The sequence below is a fragment of the Sminthopsis crassicaudata genome, chromosome 5 (genome assembly GCF_048593235.1).
Source record: "Sminthopsis crassicaudata isolate SCR6 chromosome 5, ASM4859323v1, whole genome shotgun sequence".
NCBI lineage: Eukaryota > Metazoa > Chordata > Mammalia > Dasyuromorphia > Dasyuridae > Sminthopsis > Sminthopsis crassicaudata.
Window position 1 is genome coordinate 115,516,381 of NC_133621.1, and position 24,878 is coordinate 115,541,258.

Consider the following 24,878-nt stretch of genomic DNA (forward strand, 5'->3'; position numbering starts at 1 on the left):
AGGCCTCGTAGCGGGATGTGGGCGCCCAGCGGCATTGACTGAGCTGATTCGTCGTGACATCACGGGCTGAAAGGTGGGACTTCCGGGGGCCGCGGGAGGTAGTGGTGTCTGGAGGGGCCCGGAGGCGTGGTGGGGAAGGGAAGGACACGTCAGCATCTGGCCGGCGGGGCGCAGGGGGCCATGGGAGCCCGGAGGAAGGCGAGGAGGGCAGCCCCTCCCTCTGTACACTCCCTACCAGACCCCCGCCCCGCCCCTACCCTTCTCTGAGACGGAAAGAGAAAAAGAGTTCCCGTGAAGAGGAGGGAGTGGAGCGCTCCAGGACTGATAAATAAATAAATAACAACTACATTTAAAAGCTCAACTTTTACGGGAACTTACGTACGTGCCGACTTAATGTCACTGGGAGCCACCCACGTGCCGAATAGTTCCCAAATCCAAGAGTCACTCAGTGACGTAGAAACAAACTCGGCCAGAACGCGTTCTGTGCTGTATGTACCCCGGGCTTCGGAGCGCGGCGTGCAGAATTCCGGGGCGTGCAGAGCGAGGTCCCGGGACTGAGACCGCAAAATGGAAACTCTCAAAGTAAATGGTGACCGCGCGGGGCTGAAGAGCGCGCCCCGAGAAAATCCCGGGGAGCTCCTTCCCAGAAGAACCCTTCGCGTTCATACTCCCGCCAGGCAGGCCCGCGAACTTCTCTGCCTCCTTCGCTCCGGAGCAGCGTTCTGGCTCCCCCACTAGCGCGCGGACTAGCAGAAACATTAAACTTTTATCCCACTATAAAAAAAGATTCCCACGCTCGCCGCAGGCACTGACAGCACACACACAGCCCTGGGTCCTGCGGTCCTTAGTTCTTTGTCCCCTGCCGGGCCGATCTTTCTCTTTAACACTATCTTTTTAAGCTCCATCACCCCAACGTCTGCTCGACATCCAACTTGGGCCAGGCTGCTTCCCTTCAGGCACCTCAGTCCGGGCATCTTTATCTAGTTCCTGTGCAGCCTGATGTCACTCTGCAGCCCGATCTCGGTCGGCTCCTTTCCTTTGGGGCGCTTGCCGTATGAACAAAGCAGCCTTCCACCGAGGGCTTTCTCCAGCTTCTCAAGAAATCCGAGATTTCCTTCCTTTGTGACAGTTCCCATTTGCTGCTCTCTACTATGCCCGTTATCATGTGGAAGAGGCTCCCTCTTGCAATAAATACGCTTCTATGTCATAGAAGTCTCAAAATACCTGCAAAATAGATGTCACTTTCCCCCAAAATCTACTTGTGTTTCAAACTTCCTTACAACACGGGGGCCCACGATCCTTTGTGTCATCAGATTCACAACTTCGGAGGAATCGTCGCCGACTTACCGCTTACTCCACGTAGCCAATCTAATGGCAAATCTGGTCATTTCCTCCTTTAATAATCGCTCATCTATGTTCCCTTCTCTCTGCTCCCTTAGTCACTGCCCCTATGGGCATATATCTTGATCATGTTTTACCTGGATTATTGCAATGGTCTTCTCTTTGGTCTCTCTACTTTAAGTCTCTCTCCGTTGGGAAAGGGACCCACATGTGCAAAAGTGTTTGTGGCTGCCGGTAACTGGAAACTGAACCTATGCCCATAAGTTGGAGAATGGCTGATTAAATCATGGTATATGAAGGTTATGGAATATTATTGCTCTGTAAGAAATGACCAGCAGGAGGAATACAGAGAGGCTTGGAGAGATTTACACAAACTGATGCTGAGTGAAACGAGCAGGACCAGGAGATCATTATATACTTCAACAACAGTACTATATGATGATCAATTCTGACAGATGTAGCTCTCTTGAGCACTGAGATGATTCCAACCAGTTCCAATGATCTTGTGATGAAGAGAGCCATCTACACCCATAGAGGGGAGTGCAGGAACTGAGAGTGGATCACAACAGCATTTTCACTCCTTTTGTTGTTGTTTGCTTCCATTTTATGTTCTTTCTCATTTTTTTCCTGTTTGATCTGACTTTTCTTGTGCAACAAGATAACTATAAATATGTATACATATATTGGGTTTAGCATATATTTCTACCATCTTTAACATATATTGGACTACTTGCTATCTAGGGGAGAAGGTGGGAGAAGGGGACGGAAAAGTAGAACACAAGGTTTTGCAAGGGTTGATGTTGAAGAATTATCCGTGCATATCTTTTGAAAAATAAAAAAACTTTAAAAAAAAAAAAAGTCTTTCTTCATTCCAATCCATTCTCCACAAAGCCACCAATGATTTGATTAATGTCTGACCATGTCAACTTCCCACTCAATAAACTTCAATGGCTCCCTATTATTTCTTTGACTAATTATAAACTACTAGATTTGGCATTTATAGGTCTTCATAAACTACATGTCCAGTCTTCTCAAACATTACTCTTCTTCATGAACTCTGCAATTCAGTCCACTCCTCACACTTAGACACTCCATCTTTCATCCCCAAGCCTTTTTACTGGCCATCCTTCATTCCTAAAAAATATTTCCTCCTCACTTCTATCTCTCGGAATTCCAGTTTCCTCCAAGATTTTAAAATTCTTTTTGTATATATATATATATACATATATATATATACATACATATATGTATATATATATCATAATTATATGTTATATAATATAATATATAATATAATCTGTTGTTTACCATTAGAATATAAGCTCTGTGAAGACAGGGACTTTTACTTTTCTCCTATAATTAGCTTTATTCCTTATTACTTCACTTATCCCTAGACATCCTCAAGCATCCCCCATTGGTATCATATGTCAGCCTGGTCACTGATTGGATATTGTGGACAGCTTTGGGGTGATTCAATGACAATCCTAAACATTCAGTTGTCCCATAAACTATGGGAAAACAAGTTTCCTCAGATCCACCAGCCCCTAGCCTTATTTCTGAATCATGAATATCTCATTCTAAATGAAGTTGTCTTCTTCCCCAAATGGGTAATATTAACAAAAGTGGCATAGTTCCCTTGGGACTTTCAAAGCCAGAGAATAGGGCAGAAAACAAATCCAGCCTATTTCCTTAGTCCAGAAAGTGATCCTTAAAACTGAAGCATTTCTGCTATCTTTCCCATTACCCGGTAGAATATATAAACTCAGCATCCTCTTCATCCACGTTTTGGGAACATCCTTTCTATAAGGTTTATCTCTATAAATCACCATTCAGCTAGTGAACAGAGCTTTCATGAAGCCTAAATTCTTGACCATCTCTGTTCTGTTCCTGTCTTCTAGAGGCCAGAAGTCATTTTGGTACCTCACTTGTCTAGCTACACAATCATTCAAGACTATTCTCTCAACTCCTTCTATAGGATGACTTACCATGTGTCCATTATTTTTGGTTTTCCCAAAAAATTAAATTTTGGTAATAGGACTCTGTGACCTGCGAAAGGTCCTGATGAACTTAAGCATGTCTCCTTTCTATGCTTTACTGACCTAAGGGTATAACTAAAGTATAGACTAGTGTTTTATTCAGAAGGCATAGTGCTTATGTTGGTCACTTCACTAGATCATCCCCATCCTATAAGACTTCAAAGCACAGGTAATAGGTATCTATGTCTTCTCACTTTCCTGGTCACTGTTCCTTACAAGTAAGAGAGTGACATAGCCCTTAGCTTACACCCATAAGTCTGGTATCTTCCCACCAAAAGCTAGTGACACCAAAGACCATTACAAATAGAGACAGCAAATAATCTTATTTATCCAAACAAATGCCAAACAGAAAATATAGAAGTCATACAGATTAAACTATATCTTTTAAAATGCATAGAGCGCATTCATTCTCCCTCTGAGAATAAAATATCTCACATTAAATCAAGAGAAAGAGGCCCCATTATTGCCCAAGCAAAAATTTCCCAAAGTCTCTAGGGAACTAAGCAAGGGTGTAAGAAGATGCCAACTTCCTCTATTTTATATTTATGCTTTCCAAAATACTTTTTTCTCTAAGTGTCAAAGTTGGTCCCCAAAGTCTGAAATTATGAGGAACCTTTTGCGGAAAAAGAATAAACAAATATCCTTCCTTTCACAAAGTCCTCTCCTCTTCCACATCAAGCTTCAATATGTTATCATTTTCTCCACCAATTAGAAGATTTTCATGCAAAATGCCATAGGCTTTGCTAGAAAGCCTGGTTATATGCTAAATAATACATTAATCTTTGTGGAAACTAAATAAGGATCAAAATGAGCACACTTGATATCAATGTGAATTTGAAAATCTCTTTTTGATCACCTACAGGTTCAGCAGGTAAGGAACTTTTGATCTAGAACTCAGCCAAAGCAATCATTGAGCAGGAAACCTCCTGATTCTTCTTTAGAATACTCTGTTCCCTGCTATTTCTCCCAGACAAGCCCAAAGTCTCAATCTGGGTCCTGCCCTGAGTCATTTTTCTCCAATTTTTTTTTATTCATTCAACAAATACTTACTGAGTATAAATATTTACTCAAATACTAAGCTCTGTAAGGAACACAAAGTTGAATGGAATGTCCCCACTACAACATTCAGATTCCTAGAACTTATTTGAATTATCATAGTCAAAATCACTGCTGATGAATTCACTATTTTCCCAATGAATCTCTCTGACCTTGCTGGCATTATATACATGACAACACACTTAAGCAAAAGAACATTAATCTAAAAGAGAACTGAAAGTAAATAACAATGAATTAGAATTAACTACTCTTTCACCTGTTTCAAAAACTATCTCCCCTCACATCTGCAGTTCCCAAATGGTATGAGTCCATGTCTCTATTTCTTTTACTACTCCATCATCTTAGGGCTGCAATCTAGGAAATAGAAACAATACTGCTGACCAACAAATCAGAAAAATGCTACTCAAGCCTGAACAATACTATCTTCCCTGGAGGGAACTGATAAAGTCTCCAACTCCAGGCACAGACATAATGAAATCTTGGGACCCAGCAAAATATAAAATTATATGAAACCATAATCTGTAGAATTGTTAAGAGTTAGAATTAGGTTTAGGAAAGATCACCCCAGGGTCAACTAAGAGGTGCATAAAATGTTGGGTCCCACCAGGCAGATCTGAGTTCAAATCTGGCCTTAGATACTTCCTAGCTAAGTGAGCCTGGACAAGTCACTTAGCCTTATTGACTTCAATTTCCTCATCAGTAAAATGAATACAGATGCATTTTGAGAATGGAGAAGGAAATGACAAACTACTCCAGGGTTTTTCCCAAGAAGACTCCAAATAGGATCATGAAGAGACATAACAACCACCACAGACCCATGAGCTCACCATACTCAATCCCATTTCCACTTTACCTCATCACAATTTGGGGGAAGAGGGACTCAGTTTAGAGCCAAGCAGAATGTCCAAACAAGCAAAAAGATTATTTTTAAGCAAACGATAAAATTTTTAATAATTTTTATATAAAGCTTTTTTATTTTCAAAGCATATCCATAGTTTTCAACATTCACCCTTGCAAAATCTTGTATTTCAAATTTTGTTTTCTCCCTGCCCCCAATCTCCTCCCTTAGATAAGTAATCCAAAATATGCTAATCATGTGCATTTCTTCTATACATATTTCCACAATTATCATGCTGCAGAAGAAAAATCAAATCAAAAAGGGAAAAATGTGAAAGAAAACAAAATGCAAACAAACAACAACAAAAGAGGTGAAAATATTATGTTGTGATCTGCATTCAGTCCCTATAGTCCTTTCTCTGGGTTTAGATGGCTCTCTCCATCACAAGTCTATTGGAATTGGCCTGAATCACCTTGCTATAAAAAAGAGTCATGTCAGAATTGATCATCATATAATCTTGCTGTTGCTAACAATTTATTTTTTAAAGATATATTTCAAAATTATCTTCCCTATCTCCCTATCTTTCATATCATAGAGTTAAAGTAGAAAAGGACCTGATAAGTCACCTAGTCCAGCCTTTGAATTTTACAAGTGAGGAAACTTATGTTCAAGGAACCCAGCTACTTCAAGTATTTGTAAATACTTGATCTTAACAATAGCTACCCTAGTCCATGGAGAGAATTCCATAGAACTGGAAGGAATCTTAGAGAAGATCTAGTTCAGGAGTTCTTAACTAGTGTGTCATCTGGTGAAACCTTGTGAACACTTCTCAGAATGTTTTTAAATGTATAATAAAAAATACATAGAATTTCAAAAGAAACCCATTATATTGAAATTCAGTTATCAAAAAAAGGTCTTAAAAATTCACAGACTCCACAGAAAAGATATAAAGAAATAGAAAGAGGAAGGAATAATGATATCACCCTCACTTTACAGATGAGCATTTAGCCTCACACTAAATATAATATCAATAAATATAATATCTAGATAAGCCTGGAATATAGATCTGCTAACTCCTAGTCCTGCTGTTTTCTAATATACCTAGTATGCTTTGATTTTTAATAAAAAATGAGCAACTCTTTGTGACCCCATTTGGGGTTTTCTTGGCAAAGATACTAGAATAATTTTGCTACTTCCTTCTTCAGTTCATTTTACAAATGAAGAAACTGAGGCAAACAGGGTTAAGTGACTTGCCCAGAGTCACAGTTAGTATACATCTGAGGACAGATTGGAACTGAAGAAAATGAGTCTTTTTGATTAGAGCCATCCCTCTATCTACTGCACCTTGTAGCTACCCCTGTATGCCATCCTGCTTTCTCTAATTGTTTTCTCCTAGATCAAGATGGACATGATGATATTTTCCCAATACCAAATCAGAAACATTTAGTCAGGGGTTTTCCCCTTGATGTGTAAATATATTAAAAAAAAAACATCAAAGAGCAGAATATTTTAAATTGAGGCCCATATTAGAAAATCTAGGGTATACAAATGAAACCTATCATGGGAAAAGGTAAGGAGGTTGCAGGAGAAATGATGATTTTCTCTTCCCCCTGAAAACACACACACACACACACACACACACACACACACACACACACACACACACATACACACACACATATCCTTCAATATTCTACCTTCCTAACATTTAAATCTACCTCTTTCTCCCTCCCTCCCTCCTTCTCCCTATCCCTTTCCTTTTCTTTCTCCCTCTCCCTCTCCCTGCCCCTTTCCCTCTCCTCTCCCTCTCTCTTTTTCTCCCTCTTCCTTCCCCATTATACCACATTTTCTCTCATTGTATAATCAGTTATTACCAATAAGAATTGGTAATAATAAGAATTATTAATTGAGAATAAGTTACTCAAAGAAGTGTCATCATGAAAAAGAACCAAGAGACTATGAAGACATTCAGAGAGCTATGGGACTAACCATTCAATTCTAAGTATGTTCAATATCTTAAATCTGGGTAGAAGGATCAGTGGAGTCTATTATCCACATTTCTAGTGTATGAATATCATGCTATTAAAAATGACACAAAAGTCTTGACATCACATTTGTACTTAGTTGAGATTCACATTTACCTATTGCTATGTCCCACCACTGCTAGACCAATAACTGGAAAAAAATTTAAGAAGAAAAGTGTCCTTACATACATGAATCTTTGTAAGCATCTCTTTTTGCAAAGACAAAAGCAGGAAATAAGGGAATGCTCATCAATTGGAAAATGGCTGAACAAATTGTGGTATGCATGTGAATGAAATGGAATATCACTGTGTTATAAGAATTATGAGGAGGACAGTTTCAGAGAAGCCTGGGAAGATCTGTATGAACTGATGCAAATAGAAGTGAGGAGTACCAGGAAAAATTTGCCAACTGATTTAAACTTTGGGGTCTTGGAAGCTGTTGAAGACATGAATATTTACAAGAAGTATTTTGACTAAGATTTCAGTTAGGAGAGGCTAGCTATGATTTCAGCTCAGAAGAGCTTGGAGACAAACAACTTGTGCAATGATAATTTAGTTTGTTGTTAGGATCTCCGGCTAGGGAATTTATATCTAAGTCTTGGTGTCTAAAGAAAATACAATACATAGAGAGCACCACATCATAGTAACTAAATGAAAAGTTAGGAAATCTATCAGTCTATGAAATAGACCTCTGGACTTTATGATTGGGGCCTTAAAAAGACAATGCATCACCCCATCTACTTTCCAGAAAGGGATTAATAACACTGTTAAATGCTTAGGAGGAGAAGAGCAATATATAATTGCCCAGATGGGACCCAAGGAGAACAATCAATATTAGGTCAGTTCCTATTTCAGATGAATTTGTCTGAGCCATATAATGGCTCATATCAAAAGAATTGAGATGAAGATGAAATTGCATGCTAGTGCCCTCTTAAAAGTCTAAAAAATCAAGAAGACCATTTTAGCTTGAGAAGAATTCTGACTGGACAAAGAAAAAGAGATGAAGCTAGAAGCTATACCTCCAACAGTGGAGGTTCCTAAAAATGAGAAGTTATTTATAATGCCTGGTTGACCTGGAGCTGGAAGCAGCTAGGTGAATAACTCAGGCTAATAAGTAAGGTTATTTAAGGATATTAAGGGTTCAGAATGGATAACTCTCTGCTGGAGTAGAAGAATGATCTAATTAGTAATTAGGCTGACTTTTGATTCTCCAGGTTATTCATAAAGGCAGATGATACCCAATAATGAAGTACATGTAATATGTACTTTGAATATAATCCTGAGAGAGAGGCTGCAGAACATAGTTGACCAAGAGCTGGGTTCATAGCCAGGAAAAAATTGGGTTCAGGTCCAGTCTCTGATATATACTAACTATATAATCCTGAGATTAAAAAAAATCACTGGTCTAGGCAATATTCTTCTTGTTGTTGTTGTTGAGGCAATCGGGGTTAAATGATTTGTCCAGTTTTATGCAGATAGTGAATGTCTGAGGCAGATTTACTCAGGTCCCCTTTTTTTTCCCCCCCTGAGGCTGAGGTTAAGTGACTTGCCCAGGGTCACACAGCTAGGAAGTATTACGTGTCTAAGACCACATCCACTGCGCCACCTAGCTGTCCCCTCTGGTCCCTTTTGACTCTAGGGCCAGTGCTCTATCAACTGTACCACCTAGCTGGTCCCTTCTCCACAACAATGTTAAGACAGTAAATTGCATAGAAGGTGCTGATCCACATTGATAGAGGGAGTTTCCTTAACCAAGAATTCCCTCTACTAATGAAATCAGATATGGTCTCTATCCCTCCTGTATAAGCTTAATATGTGATGTTGATATGTGATGTTCTTTGTACTGCATGTATTTGGTCTACAGTGTATAACTTCTTCACACACACACATACACACACACACATACACACATATGCTATTGCTAGCTATTTTGCATTATGTTTATACATACATAATGTGCAGCTAGTTGACACAGTGTATAGAAAATTGCATCTGGAGCCAGCAATTTCTGAGTTCAAACCTAGCCTCAGACATTTACTTAGGTGTTAGTTTTCTTATCTGTAAAATGGAAATAATAACATCTACATCCTACAGTGGTGGTGAAGATTAAATGAAATAATACATTAAAAGCACTTTGCAAATCTTACAGTATTATATAATTGCTATTTATCATCATCATATAACTTATGTGTCTTTTTGTCATGAAATTCTATGCACCTGTATTTGTGTTGTGGATTTATAAATAAGAGTATTTGAATGTTACAAGTACTAAGTAATAAAATATATGTGATTAATCTTGAGGCTATCAAAAGGCTGTTGTCTTACTTACGCAGTGCAATCTTTCAGGCATCACCAGTGATGAGAGACATACATCCGCAAAATTATATACACATAAATATGATTGTATTTAAATAGGACCTTTGTCTGACTGGGCAGGAGTAATCATAAAGCAAATCCGTTTTTTGAATTTTTATTTATCCTAGTTTTCATGTTGAAAAAAGGAAATAATCCCAGAAAATGTCTATTTTTAATTGTGAATTTTGAATTGTGAATTAATTGTGAATTGTGAATTAATAAATTGTGAATAAAATGTGACTTGGGAAGTAGGAATGAAATACTTTCCAGGTGATAGTTCTGGGATGAAAGAATCAATGAAAGAAGACAGCTAAATGACATCTGTAGAGCATTTAGTTTTGTAAAGCACATAGATTATCTAATTTGGTCATCAAAATAGGCTTGTAAGGGGGCAGGCTAGGTGGTGCAGTAGATAGAGCACCAGCCCTGAAGTCAGGAGGACCTGAGTTCAAACTTGGCCTCGGACACTCAACATTTCCTAGCTGTGTGATCCTGGGCTAGTCACTTAACCCTAATTGCTTTCGTATTAAAAAAAAAAATAGGCTTGTAAGGCAGTTAGGAGGTATACTGGTTAGAGCATTGGACTTGAAATCAGATCTAGATTCAAATCTTGACATATACTTACTAGTTTTGCAAGCCTAGAAAAGTAATTTAATCTCTTTCAGCCTCAGTTTCCTGATCTGTTCAACAGATTTATATTTATATATAAACACAAACATGTAAAGATACATATATTATATACAATATAGTATTTTGTTGGGGTTGTGAGGATCAAATGTGCTTATTTATGTAAAGTGCTTTCAGTTATTATTGCTATAGGTTTTAGTATCCCGAATTTATGGATAAGGATGTTGAAGTTCAGAGAATTTAAATGATTTAAGGCAATATAATACAATTAAAAGATCACTGACTTTAAAGTGAGAGACCTGGGTTCAAATTCTGTTTTTACATGTATGACCTTCTCTGAAATTGATGGTTTTAGAAAGTTGCTTAGACCAGTGAGAAATTAATGACTTCTTCAAGATCATGCAGACGTTATTTCTCAGAGGCAGACTTGAACCCGTCTTTCCAGTTCCAACTCTCTATTCATTATGCTATGCTACCTCTCTTTAAGGGAAAATAATTCAAATGAAAACACCCTGCATGGATGAAGAAAGTCAGTAATACTGTGCCCTGAAAGACATGAAACATATAGCCAGAGAGCAGGAAAGAAGAGCCCAAATTATAAAGGGTATGGGAGCTTCTCCTGAGCATTTATCCTGAACTATGTGCCATAAAGAAAATAATTTTGATGAACAAAACCTAGTTCATCAAAAACGGAAAAGGACCCTATGTACAAAAATAATTATAGTAGCTCTTTTTGTGATGGCAAAGAATTGGAAATTGTGGGGATGCCCATTAGTTGAGGAATGGTTGAACAAGTTGCAGTATATGAAGGTAATGGAATATTGTTGTTTTATGAGAAATAATGAGCAGGTAAATTTCAGAAAAACATAGATTTACATGAACTAATGCTGAGTGAAAAGGGCAGAATCAGGACAACATTGTACACAGTAACAGCAACATTGTGTTAATCAGCTATGATCAACTTAGTTCTTCTTGGAAATGCCATGGTCCAAGACAATTCTAAAAGACTAAAGATGGAAAATGCTATCCACATCCAAAGAAAGAACTGAATGCTATTTGAAGCATACTATTTTTATTTTCTCTCTTTTGTGTGTTTTTTCTTTTGTTTCTGTTCCTTCTTTCACAACATGACTCATGTGGAAAAATGTTTACATGATCGCATATGTATAACCAATATTAGATTGCTTGTGATCTTGGGGAGGGAGGATGGAAGGGAGAAAAAAATTGAAATTCAAAATCTTATATAATGAATATTGAAAACTCTATATATAACTGGAAAAAATAAAATGCCATTTACAAAAAAAAAAAAGAAGAAGAAGAAGAAGACGCCCTAGGTCTAATCTAGGGGAGCACAGAGCCAGGGTGTGAGGGCATATAAATAGAATAGTTTTGTTCTGTGGTTCTGCCAGGAAGGACAGAATAATTCAGGGATCAGAATTTAAGAAGCTTGTTGAGATTGAAATCTAAAGGACTATTTCATTAAGAACTTAGTTACCTGATGGTATTAAATCTGGGGCAGCCAAAGTGAGTAATGAAACTTCAGCTATTTACCTATATATAAAATATTTACTCCTCTCCTTTTTCCTTGTCCCTGCCTTCCCCTTCCCTTAATCCCATTCACTGACTAAATATATGTATATTGGGTTAAAAAAATTTTTTCGGGAGAAATTGAGAGAAAGACAGCCAAAATTGGAGAAGTAAAGGTGAAAAGCCATGGAAATATTTAGAAAAAAAGTTCTACCTGTGATCTTTGGAAGGGGAGGAATGGGAGGCAGGAATTATGTTTTTCCTCCATTTGGAGACTATTTTTGTTACATAAAGCCAAAATAAGCCAATAATGTTATGAATCAAGGAAGAACTGGATGGTCATCATAAAGCCAATTCCTGTAAATAGAGGATTCAGAGCAAAATGTTCAGAAAATATCCTAAGGGAAAAGCCCATCCATACTGTTTTGGACAACTTAAGCGGAATGGAGCTGCTGTATCCTCAGGTATCCAGCAAGCAAATCCTTCCTTTACCATGAGAACTAATTGCTCTCCAGAAGTCTTTTACCTTCCATCTACCCTATATGAATCTTGTGTTTACATAGTTGTTTTCCTCTTCTCCCATTAGAATATATGCTCCTTGAGAACAAGGCCTCTTTTTTTTTAACTTTTCTTGGTCTTCTTAGGACTTTGCACAAGGGATGTCACATACTAAATGCTTAGTAAACGCTTATTGGCTCACTGACTGACTTACAGAAAAACAATTTACTTTATTTCCTAGAGAGATGAAAACTAAGAGTTTGGATAGAGAAGTTGATAATTTAAGGAAAGGTTTGTCTCCAGTCAAATTCCATTGCTCCTTCCTGTCATTTATGGAGGAATTTTTTTTAAGTCTTTAAAACACACACACACATACACACACGCAAAACTGACATCTTCTCTTTCCATAGGTTATAGAAAGTAGTTTGTTCCCTTCTAAATGATCAGTTTAAAGGGATTCTCCATCTGGTGACCGAGCAACACTGTCTCTCTTCCTCCTGAACAGAGACACCCCCCCCTCATGTCATTTCCACAAGTTCATTAAATTCCCTGGGCTCCCCTGGCTCCCATTTACTCCTGGCTCAGGCTCTGGATTTTCTTATCAGAAGCCATCTTTTTGCCTCCATCTGCTCCCACTCCACATCTTGCCCTTTACAGCTCAGCTACATGATTGGGATCCAGGCAGGGTAAACTCCCTGATCTTAAGTTCCCGAGATATATATAGAAAGTCTGGGGCTCTGGGAAGGCCAGACATGGCTGAGGGGGAGTAGGGTGAGGAAGAAAGAATAGGGCTTTCTAAAGCTTCTTGATTCCCTTGCCTGTTTAGAGTGAAAAATAGCCCCTTTTTATTCTCCTCCAGCGCTCAAAGAACCATGCTTCAGGAGAGGTGAGAAACGAGAGGCACACAAAAAGAGCGCTTTGAGAGCTCAAGTTGGAAATCTGCTGAAGAGCCGCTATTATTGACTGGGCTCTTTGCATTTCCAGGATGGAGAGTCCTGGGTCTAGGATAGAGTGAGGAAAATACAGGGTCCCGTCGCTTCATTTCAGCTACTATCTCCACGCGCTGAAACTAGGAGGCGCAAAGAGATGCAGAGCTATTTTGGAGAGGTGGCGCAGTGCGCTCAAAGGATAATTCAAGTGGAGGTTTTTCAGAGAGGGGGACTCCCTAAATTAGAGATAATTATCCTGATGGTGAGAATCTTAATTTTGTGTTGGGATGGACAGGAAGCCGTAGTAAGAGCCGAGACGTTGAGGTTCGATTCACGCCCCATCAGGGTTCCTTGCGCCTACCGCGCCTTGCACTCTCCAGTTTTACGCACGGGCTTCAGCGGGTAGTGGGGCCTCCAGGGGTAGGACAGAGAGGTTAAGCCTGGTCTCCGGAGAACGGAATTTTCTCCTGAACTGTGGATTTCTAAATCAGGGCCTTCTTTCGGTGGAAAACCCTAAGTAGGCAAAGTTCCATAGTGAGACTGGCGGAGGAGAAGAGCCTCTGGTCAACCTCGGACAGGGGCGCACAACCTGGTTGGCGGGTGGCTGGGTCTTCGGGTTAATGTATAATTGTGAGCAGATGGCGGGGGCCGGCAGCAGCTTGGGGGCCAGGCCAGCTAATGAGGGACAATTAGCCCGGGAATGGGGGGGGGAGGTGTTGGGGGAGCCTGGTCGCAAAGGTTGATATTTGCTCCTCAAACAGTGAAGTAAGTTGGGCAGAGGGCTGAGTATCTGAGCCCTGTGCTTACCCTAGCTCCCCCCTCCTTCTAAGTCCTGTCCCCAGTCACTCTTCCCCCCAGGTCTACCCCCCTCCCCGGGTTTGGAGCCTCTATTTGCTCAGACCAGAGAGCTCATTGTAAAGGCGGGGGGAGGGAGAGGTTTATGGGGGAAATCGCAGTCACCACCATCTGCCGAGGCTTGTCTTAGCTCCCCCTAACATCCCCACCCCACCCCCCTTCTCCATGCAGCTGTTTACTGGAGGATCATGGCATGGGGCGCAGCGACTTGTATCTCCCTAATATTGTGGGGCTAGGCCTGGGGAGCCCTGATGGGCAGGAGGGAAGTGACATTGAACTGTGGTTCATGTACTACCTCTGTTCCTTAATCCACTCAGACATAGGTGAGTAACTACTATCCAGGGGCACCAGCAGCATTCAGGCAGGGACCCAGTAGCAATGGGACCTTCCACATTCTGTGGTCCTGAATCCATAATCAGGATCTGCTCTTACACTAAGCCAAAGTCAGAAGAACTGGTCTGAAGTAATTGAGAAGAAAGATCTCAGATAATAAAAGGTTTGTGAGCTCTGAGGTAAGGAAGAAGCACCCTCAATTGGTCCTTGGAATCTAAAATTGTATTCTGCAAGAACCTTATTCCCCTTATCTCATATGCAGTCTGAATTCTGACCCTTCACCAATAAAAAGATCCTTAGGTGAATCCAGTCCTTATGCCCTCACATTGCTGACTGAAACACCATTTACTCCTACTGTTGGATTCTATTAGAGTTTGACACTAGAATGTGAAGATAGAATGAGACTTTTAGAGTTCTGATCTTCCTTTTTCCTTGTCTCCCTCTTGTCTAGTCCCTACCAGACCTTTAGAGAATTTCAATCAACCACTATGTTTCCACATTATGCACTTGAAATTGGTAAGCTAACTAAAATTTGGAGGTCATTGTAAATATTAAATGTCATTCCTGATGATCATGGATACCCATACATTAACCTGGTAAGAAGGGAAGCCAGTTGGCACTTAGAATTGAATGGAAAAGAGCTGAGGCTACATACTAGCACATAGGAATCTCATATACTCCTCTATATATACCCATAGGTGTTACCTCCACCCTGCCAACCTATATAGCAATGATAACATGCCACTGCTCCTATACTAGCACCTTCCCTAAGAAATCACTAAGAAGTAGACATTCTGTGAAGTCTGATTCCATGTAAAGCCAGGACTATCAAATATATGTACACCATGTTCAATGACCTAGTGTTTAAAAGCTCAGCATGATTTAATAGAAATATTCCTTCTTTTTCTCTTTCCTCTTCCTTTCTTCTTTTCTTTCTTTCCCTTCTCCTTTCTTTCCTTCCTTCATTCCTTCCTTCCTCCCTCTCTTCCTCTCTCCCTTCCTTTCTTTTTCTTTCTTTTCTTCTTCCTTTCTTCCTTCTTTTCCATGCCTACATGTTTTCTATGATATGCTTATATATGTGAAAGTGAAATATATCAAAATATATATCATGGCATACATATATCAACAAAACCATAGATGAGATGGAGAGAATCTACTCAGGTATTTATTAATGCTAATATACTTCATTGCATCTGTGTCCAGGAGTGTCCAGGCACGTAACTTTATGTGGTTGTGCCTACATGACTTTGATGGTAAACTAGAAAGATACTGCATCCTCCTGTGTTTAGTCTTTTCTTTCTGTATGAATGTGGGAACAGGGAATATGTAGGATATGTATGTGCATGTTTGCATATACATGTATGTGTGTGTGTCCATAGTGGAAATGTCGCATGCCCACCCCAAAAGGCCTAGCACAACTGGATGCTTGGTGATGGAAGGTTGTGTGGGAAAGTTGGAATCTTAGCTCTCAGAAGGTAGGGAAGGTAGCTTTGGGCTGCCTTGCCTCTGAGAAAGAGACAGATCCATCCTGCACACCTCCCTCCTCCTCTCTCCTCTCCTCATGGCCTGTGACATCACTGGCTGCTCCCAGAAGCCTGCCCTCTGCACCTGAGCTCTGACTCTCTGTAGAACTGGACCCCCCCTCCCCTAGTCAGGACTGAAGCAGCTCCCCTGGTGAGGGAAGGGGAGAGACTATTCCTGGGACCAGAACTCACCACCCCAGGGTGCTTGAAGTAGAACTCCAGCAAGAATCCCAGAAGAGTTTGGCTGATCTCTTACCTAAAGCTCCCCACTTACCTCCACACAGGTAGTTCACCTTGCAAATTCATTGTCTGTTCTGCCTCTCTGTGCTGGCTACATGTCTTTGTGTGGCCAATCCCAACTAATTCTTCCTGTTATGCTTGCAGCAAGTTTGCGCCTGCCTCTTTCTTCCTTCTATCCTCTTCTCCTCCTTTCAGTATCATGATAATCAATTGTTTTGTTAAATAAGTTAATATGCTTGTTTTAAGGTTGTGGGTGGCTGTTGGAAATAAGATGCAAGGAGGCAGGTTGTATGTATGGGTGGAGGGTGATTTTAGTTGGACTGAGACTGAATTCTTCTCAGTTTATTCACTCTTATTTTTCATCTTTTGGAATAGACATACTCAGAATTCAGGGCTGACTTGAAAATCTGCTACTTTTTTTCATATTGCCTTAATTCCTTAAGGTCCTTACCCCAATATGCCATTGCTTTTCATGGCAGTCATTTAGAAGAATGTCAAAGAGAACCAAAAGAAAGAAGCATCAGAACTAAGAATGTCAAATTGTGAGAGCTAGAAGTGCCCTGTGTTTTACTATTTGCTTTACAGACTCTAAGCATGGTATATGCCCAATATGAAAAAGTTTGAGGTTTCTTTTTCATTTGGGGGGAGAATAAGTAGTTAGTGAAACATACATTTTAGACTCTTTAAAAAGTATAAATGGAAGATAATCTAGCACTTAGTTTTACAATTTGATATGGTATTCCACACTATTTTGCCCACCAACCTTTTCCATGTGTTAATCTTCTTTGCCCCAGCTTAATTGGTACCTCCTAGAGAGAGCAATGAAAATGGCAATGGTTCTGTCATGGGAGGATTGAGGAACAAATCTCACATCTGCTACTTATGATATGTATGACAATGGGGAAAAATCACAACTTCTCTGAATCACAGCTTCCTCATCTGTAATTGAGAGGGTTGGATTAACTAGCTTTTGAGGTCCCTTTTGAGGTGTAGCTCCAAATTTGTGATGTGATAACTATATGTTATTCTTCTGAAATTCTTCCCATCTCACCTCCATTTTTCTAAGCCACAAAAAGGGTGCTTAGTAAATACTTGACTTCAAGGGAGCACCAAGAAGGAAAAACCTATGCAAGCAGCTTCCTGGCACTCCCACTTTTGTTTTGTTTCCTCTTTTCCCCAGATCAGGAAAATAGCCAAAGATAATCGTTAGCAACTTGAGACTCTCTTAATATACCCACCATAAGTCAGCAAGCAGAAGGTCTGGGCTTGTCTACTATTATTTTCTAACCCAAGAAGAAAAATGTGGGGGATAAATACCTGACATAAAGGATTCCTGAATCCCATTTTATGTTGGCAAACAGGTCAGAAATTCTGGCAGACAAGAAGGCTGGCCATGGAGATATCTTTTAGAAATATAGCTTTTTCCCACCTATATCTTTCTCTTTTAATTTTTAAAAAGTGACATCAATAATATAGAGAAATTCTTTACTAAGGCAAAAAGTTTGGCACAGGTTCTGTCACCATAGAGAATTGCCTGTGAATGAGGGAAGAAAAAGAAACTGAAGGAATTACAGTAAATAATGAGGAAATAAAATTATCACTCTTCAAAGATGATCTGATGGTATACTTAGAGAATCCTAGAAAATCAACTACAAAGCTACTAAAACCAAAGTTACAGGATATAAATCCACATAAATCATCAACATTTCTATATAAGAATTGGCTGGGGGACATGGGTAGGTTTATGACTTATCCAGGGTCACACTCCTGGTATATGTTTGAGACAGGACTTGAATCCATGTTTTCTCATCCTGAGGTCAGCTCTGTATCCAAGATACCATACAGACTCCTTTCTAATAGGGATTCTCAGAACAAACCTGAACTGCTGAGACCTTCGGAAGACAACCAGAGGAAAGACTGCTCCCTCCCTCCTCCTTTCCTTTGCATGTTTTACTAGACAATATTCTACGAAAGAGGGAAGAGATAGAATGACTTTTCAAGAAAACAGAGAAGAGGATGGCATCCTGGTGGTATAGAGACTGAAGACCAATTCCTTTGAGGTCCTTGAAGGCAACTGACAGAACACTAAGCTAGAGAATCAAATTAACTGAGAGGAGTTGTGTTCAGGATATACATAGAGACATGAATCACTAGAGATGTGGCCAAATTATTTTGGAAACTCAATTGGATCATCAGTCAAAGAACTGACCTAGGTATCTGGGCTGGGCAAGATAATGCCTTGGAGTGTTAGGTCCTAGGCTTAATAATTCTATGAGAGTCTTGATAATCTTGACCAGTTGGATCATAGAATCAGTGAAGGAGAGTAAAGTGCAAGATGATTGGAAAGGTAGGAAGGATCCACATTGGGAAGGGTCTAAAGTCCCAAATAGAAGATTTTCTATTTGATCCTGGAGATAATAAAAAGCCACTGGAATTTATCATATTACTAACATTTTTTTACCTCTCCCTCATCAATTAGAAAAAAAAATTTAAAAGAAAAAGATGCATATAGTTCAAAAACAATATTCTTACATTGGCCACAGCTAAACATGTAGGTGTCATTTGGTACACTGAATCCATCAGCTCTCTAGATGGAAATGTTGATATGAGTCATGTTTCTTCCTTTGGGATTGTGGTTTATCATTGCATTGGTTAAAGTTCTAGAGTCTTTCAAAGTGATTTTTCTTGCAAATATTGTTGTCGTATTAATATTCTCCTATTTCTGCTCACTTCATTCTGTATCACTTGTTAAACGTCATCTCAGTTTCTTCTGAAACTGTCCATTTCTTATGACACAGTAATATTCTGTTACATTAATTTACCATAGTTTATTTAACCAGTTGCCCTAATAGGTGGGCACTTTCTCAGTTTCTAGTTTAAGGCTATTATGAAAACATTTTTATAAATATTTTTGCAAATATAAATCACCTTTCTCTTTCTTTGATGTTTTTGGAGTATTCCCTTAAGTCTGACAGTCACTGGAACTTATTAAGTATATAAGTGGGGTGGGGAAAGGGATATCATGTTTGCTTTAAGAAAATCACATTGGTAGCTGAGTGGAGTATGGTTTGGAATGGAGAGAGAATTAATGCAGGGAGAACAGTTAGAAAGCTATTGAGCAAGTTCAGGCAAGAGGTGATGAGGACCTAAACTAAGGTGGTGGCTGTGTGAGTGAAGAGAAAGGAATGTATAAGAGATGTTGTCTAACGATAGGAACACAAGATTGGGTATATATTAGATATGTGGAGTGTTAGAGGAGTTGGGATGATAGAGGCTGCAAATCTGGGTGATTGGGAATATAGTAGTATCATATTGGAGAGTTCAGAAGAGGGAGGCTTGGGAAGAATATTTAATGGGGATAATAATTAACCGACAAGATTATTGTGATGATTAGATAGCTTAGACAAAGTGCTTACAATACTTTATAAATATTAGTCATTGTTATTATAATAGTTTGCTTGTTCTTCAATTAGCAGAGTAACATGTATCTATTATTCTGTGGCACATTACTATCATAGTGACTTATGTAAGAGGATGTCTATAAATCTTCTATGTCACTACAGGCACAGTCGTAAAGCAGGAAATAGCCCAATCTTGCCTCCCCACATTCCTGATCCCCACATCTGTTTCCTCTAGTCAGACAAGTCATCCCAGGTCATGCAGCAAAACGGTAAGAGAAACTCCGAGAAATCTAAAGTGGGTGGTGTGGCTGATGCATTTAGGACGTTATCTCTCCCAACTCTTACCTTTAATGACGTGCTGAGGAATAACATTCTCTCCTAGTATCATATCACTTCACTACTTACCACTCTAAGACCTGAAATATGGGGAAAATTGATCCCTCCCTCAACTATGCCCCAGGAAGGAGGAAGTGGTACCTTTGAGAGGTCCTGAAGAGTAGAGTGGAAACTTGACCCTTAAGCCCTATCTATGTCAAGAATCATGCTTGTTGATATGCTCTTCTAGGGGATATCCTATTGCAGTAGGCCAGAGGGAAAGCCTTTACTGTGTATTATACCTTCTGCTTCTTCCTAGGGATCAGTAGCGTGAATCAGTTAGGGGGGATTTTTGTGAATGGGCGACCTCTACCCAGGGGTACTCGGCAGCAAATTGTGAAACTGGCAGTCAGTGGAGTTCGACCCTGTGACATCTCTAGAAGCCTCAAGGTAGGAGATGGGAGTAGGGAGGGCAAGTAAGTATCAATGATGTTGAGTTTTGATGGGCTCAATAGGAAATTGGCTCTAGTTTCTACAAAACAGTCTCAGAGGATGTTCCTTGAGATGGGGAAGTGAGCATCTGGAAGAGTGTCCTTTGAAGCATTCTCTTGATTTTGATTTTTGGAGTCTTACTTTGCCTGAGAGGCTTCCTCTGAAAAGAGGCAATTCCTTCCCCTATGGTGTGTACCTCTCCACCCTCCCACCATACCCAGGTGTCTAATGGCTGTGTGAGCAAGATTCTGGGGAGATACTATCGCACAGGTACCCTGGAACCCAAAGGCATTGGGGGAAGCAAGCCTCGCCTAGCCACACCCGCGGTGGTAGCTCGTATTGCCCAGCTCAAGGGTGAGTGCCCGGCTATCTTTGCGTGGGAGATCCGTCACCAGTTATGTGCTGAAGGGCTCTGCACCAAAGACAGGACACCCAGCGTGAGTATTTGTCCCTTCTCAGTGAGAAAGGCTGAGCAGAAGGGTGCATGGAGGGATTGAACTAGGTCCCATATGTTGTTTGGGACTTAGAATTGTAATCAACTGGGAAAGGTGGGCAAAACATCAGTAAGAAGAGGAAAAGAAAGTTTCAAGAGACGAAGGAGAGAAAAGGCTGCTGATGTTTAGTAAAAATGGAGAATAAGACTGCTAACAAGGGAAGGGGTGGGAAAATGAAGAAGAAAATGGAGATTAAAAAGAAGAGCTTGGAATTTTAATTACATCCTTAAGCACCAAGAATAACCCCAGAGCTGGTCCTATATATCCTTCTTGCTCAGGTCTCCTCCATCAACCGCATCCTGAGGGCCTTACAAGAAGACAAGAGGCTTCCTTGGACCCAGCTCACAATACCAGGTATGAAATAGAACAGTAAATAGGGATGTCAGGGAAGAATGGAAACAGGTAGGAGAAAAAGAGCTATTTGCTCCCTCCTGGGCCTTCAGAGTTCCACCCAGAGCTATTATCCATTACCTTGAAATTTAGGCCATTACCTTAATTTTTGCTTGCAAAAAGTGACTGTTGAGTGTTATTGGAGGCACTTCTGTCTTTCCTCTGTCAGTGAATCTCTATGTCTAGAATTCATTTGTACTTGATGCTCCCTAGTTTAGTTCAGCAAAAAGGTTTCCCTTTGGTTCCTGTCAGTGCCCAGGGCTTTTGATATGCTAGCAGTCCTATTGCTTACTACTAACCATCAGCCTCTCCCTTCTCCCTGCAGATTTTCCAGCTCCAGGTCTTTACTTTCCCCACAGTGGTTCTGAGGCATCCCAGGGGGCCAAGCCAGGCCCACGGCAGCGAAATCGAACTATCTTCTCCCCATTTCAGGCTGCTACCCTGGAGAAAGGTGCTGGGGCTAGGAAAGGGAGGGGTGGGTGCTGAATAGTCTCCTAGAAGAAAACTTCTTCCTCTCCTCTGTTCCCCACAATCCTCCACTCACCAATCAGAATGGCAGCTCAGCATGAACAGCATACAATCTTTTTTGAACAGTAAGGATCAGAACAGGAATGGGACAAATCAGTGGTGAGATTAAGGTATTCAAGCCCAAGAAAAGAAATTAGGGGGTGGGACTTGCTTTGGGGAACAAGAAAGTTGCAGAACACATCTACTTAGACAAAGAATGAAGGACAGATGTCTATTATCTTCTTGTACTGGTTTTCTCATGCCCTCACTCTGGGGTCTCCTGACAGAATTCCAGAGAGTGCAGTACCCTGATCCAGCTACCAGGGGAAAACTAGCTGCTGCCACCTCTCTGCCTGAGGCTACAGTGAAGGTAAGATGCTAATAAATGGTGGGGTAAATGCTGCAGGGAGCTCTCAGCCTGGTTAGAGAAAGGGATGGGGGGAGGAGCTGGAGTGGAAACACTAGTAGGAGTTTATGGAAAGAGACCATGGAGTTGGGAATAACTTTCTGGTCCCATTCTAATCTCAGGTTTGGTTTTCCAACCGAAGAGCCAAATGGAGAAGGGAAGAGAAGTTGAAGTGGGAAACTCACTTCCCAGGTGATTGCTCCTTGATCCTTAATACTCCAAGCATATTAAGTCCACAGTCCCCAACTCATCTATCTTCCTGCCACCCAGTCCACCTACACTCCTTCTCTCAGCTTTCTACCACATTGTCCCCTGCCCTATGGGTGAAGGAAAATTAGTCCCAACCCTCAGCTTACTCACCTGCTCTTCCCAGCTCCATGTTCTAAGCAAATCTGGCCCAATCTTGGAGCTGCTTCCCAGGGTCTGACCTCACAAGATACTTCAAAATGGATCACTTCTGCACAGGTACCAATAAAAAAAATAGACCAGGGTTGTGGGGCTGATCCAGGGGATTTCTCAGCCCATCCCTTAGTTTGTTTTAGGGATGCCAAAAGACTCATCCCAACCCTCTTGGTATAAGAATGACCCCAGTTTCTCCCCAGGACCATTGATATAGAAGCACAGGAAGGTAGGTCAAGTTTTTTCTCCCTCTTCTTTTTTTTTTTTTGCCCCTGGCAGCCCCCAACTAACCTTCCCATGCCTCCTCTTCTTGCCTCTGAGCCATCAGAACTACATCATTATCGACTGCGCTTGGGGACAGCGTTAGGGAAGTATGTGTGCGATGCCTTACCCAGTGTCTGGCAAGAATCGCTCGGCGGTAAGTACCCAGAATTACCTTCCCCTCTTTCCTCCTTCATTCCTGGATCATGCAGAGAGGGGGCTGACTTTACTTGACCCCCTGGCAGATAAAAATCAAAGTGGAGTCACAATGGAAGCTAAATTCAGCTTCACGTGACTACCCCGCTGGCGAGTGGGGGAAGGACCAGCATCCGTATGATCCTCTTTCTGAAAGCCTCATTTCAGAATCAGTAGCCCAAGATACTGGGGATTGGGGTTAGTAGAGAAAATATTCATTGTTTTTTTTTTAATTCAGGAATGAGGTGTATGAGCTCTTTTTTCTCTGTGAGGGGCATGGGAAAGTGCTCACCCTTCTCTCTTTGTCACTACAGGGCAAATATCTGTTGGAACTTCATTCTCTGGATATAGAACACCTTTGTCATCAATGCCTTTCCCTGCCTTGGACAATTGGCCCTTCTTTCTACCACCCCTAACCCCTGTCACTATGCCTTTCACTTCCTCTTCTGCCATTACTAACCCCCTCCCACTCTTAGAATTGGAGTAAAAACAAAATATTATGGTATAGGGGAAAGAATACCATGTCAAGATCTGGTTTCTAATCTTAACTCTATCATTTACTAATTATGTGCATTGGCTATGAATAGCCAAGGGGAAAAATACTCAAGATCACTGATTAACAGAGAAATTCAAATTAAACTCTGAAGTACCATCTTATACTCTTCAAATTGGTGAAATTGACAAAAATGGAAAATGACAAGTGCTGGAGGGGTTGTGGGAAAACATGATACATTAATGCTTTGTTGATGGAGTTGGGAACAGGTCCATCCATTTGGAAAGCAATTTAGAACTTTCCCCAAAAAACTATTAAATTTTTAAAACCTTGGAGCTACTAGGTTTATACCCCAAAGATATCAAAAGAATGGAAAAAGAACTATATGTAGCTTTTTTTTTTTTCCATGCTGACAAAGAATAAGAAATGGATGGGGTGTCCATCAATGGGGATTTCAATTAGAATAATAAGTTATGAATGTGATGGAATACTACTGTGCTGTAAAAAGCGATGAAGGGATGATTTCAGAGAAATGTGGGAAGGCATATATATTCATGCAAACAACTTTGAAAAATGTGTACATTTTAATCAACACAATGATAAATCATAGTTTCAAAAGATCCAAGATGGAACATGTTATCTACCTCCAGCTAAAAGGTGATGAACTCAGCAAACTAAACAAATTCAAGCACATTTTCTCTTCTTTCTTTTTAAATTTTTTTCATTCTTTCCTCCTTTTTTGGGTACATAGTTAATGTAAACATTCACTTGCTTTACTACATGTGTTTATAATGGGTTTTGCTTTTCTTGTTTTCTCAGTGGATAGAGAAGAGAGATAGTAGAGAGAGAATTAGGAAGTGAAAATAAAACTGAATCTTTAAAATTGTGTACTTTTGTGTGAGTCACTTATCTGGTCTTTAGATTCCTCATTAGCAAAATTACCATTTTTCTGGTTATCTGAGTGAAAAAGTAAATTAATAACCTCTTCATGAGTTCATATAATTGAACTGTGAGAAATTCTCAACTGCAAATTCTCGTTTGCTTCTCCTCCTCCAGCCTCTCTAGGTCAGCTGATACTTAAACAACTTATCCAACAGTTTAAGCCCTCTCCTCAGTGCCCAAGATCTTCTTTCTTAGTTCATCATGCAATTTCAGAATAGGGAAAGTTTTTCTACTTTTCAAATGTGAAGCTGGTAAGATTCCTGTTTATAAGTTTTCCTCCCATCTCTAATAAAAATCTTTTGATTTTAATAGATGATGAAAAGCTTGTTATCACTTTTATTTTCTGGAATAAGAACATGGTAAGGATAGAATATGCATGCATTTGTGTTTGTGTGTTCATA

At 40.2% G+C, this 24,878-nt stretch overlaps 1 protein-coding gene across 2 annotated transcripts; it reads left to right on the forward strand.

The window, feature by feature from the left end:
- Positions 1-24,418, forward strand: PAX4 (paired box 4). Of its 2 annotated transcripts, none has more exons than XM_074268026.1 (11): positions 1-73; positions 14,871-14,935; positions 19,746-19,852; positions 20,218-20,348; positions 20,612-20,827; positions 21,163-21,238; positions 21,600-21,725; positions 22,069-22,151; positions 22,310-22,652; positions 22,866-23,004; positions 23,357-24,418. In XM_074268026.1, exons 3-9 carry the CDS (start codon positions 19,840-19,842, stop codon positions 22,523-22,525), a joined length of 861 nt encoding a protein of 286 aa, XP_074124127.1. In that variant the 5' UTR covers positions 1-73; positions 14,871-14,935; positions 19,746-19,839; the 3' UTR covers positions 22,526-22,652; positions 22,866-23,004; positions 23,357-24,418. The 2 variants fall into 2 exon arrangements, with proteins under 2 accessions (XP_074124127.1, XP_074124128.1); XM_074268027.1 differs by having other exon boundaries at positions 22,310-22,646; positions 22,826-23,004.
- The last annotated feature ends 460 nt before the right edge of the window (positions 24,419-24,878 follow it).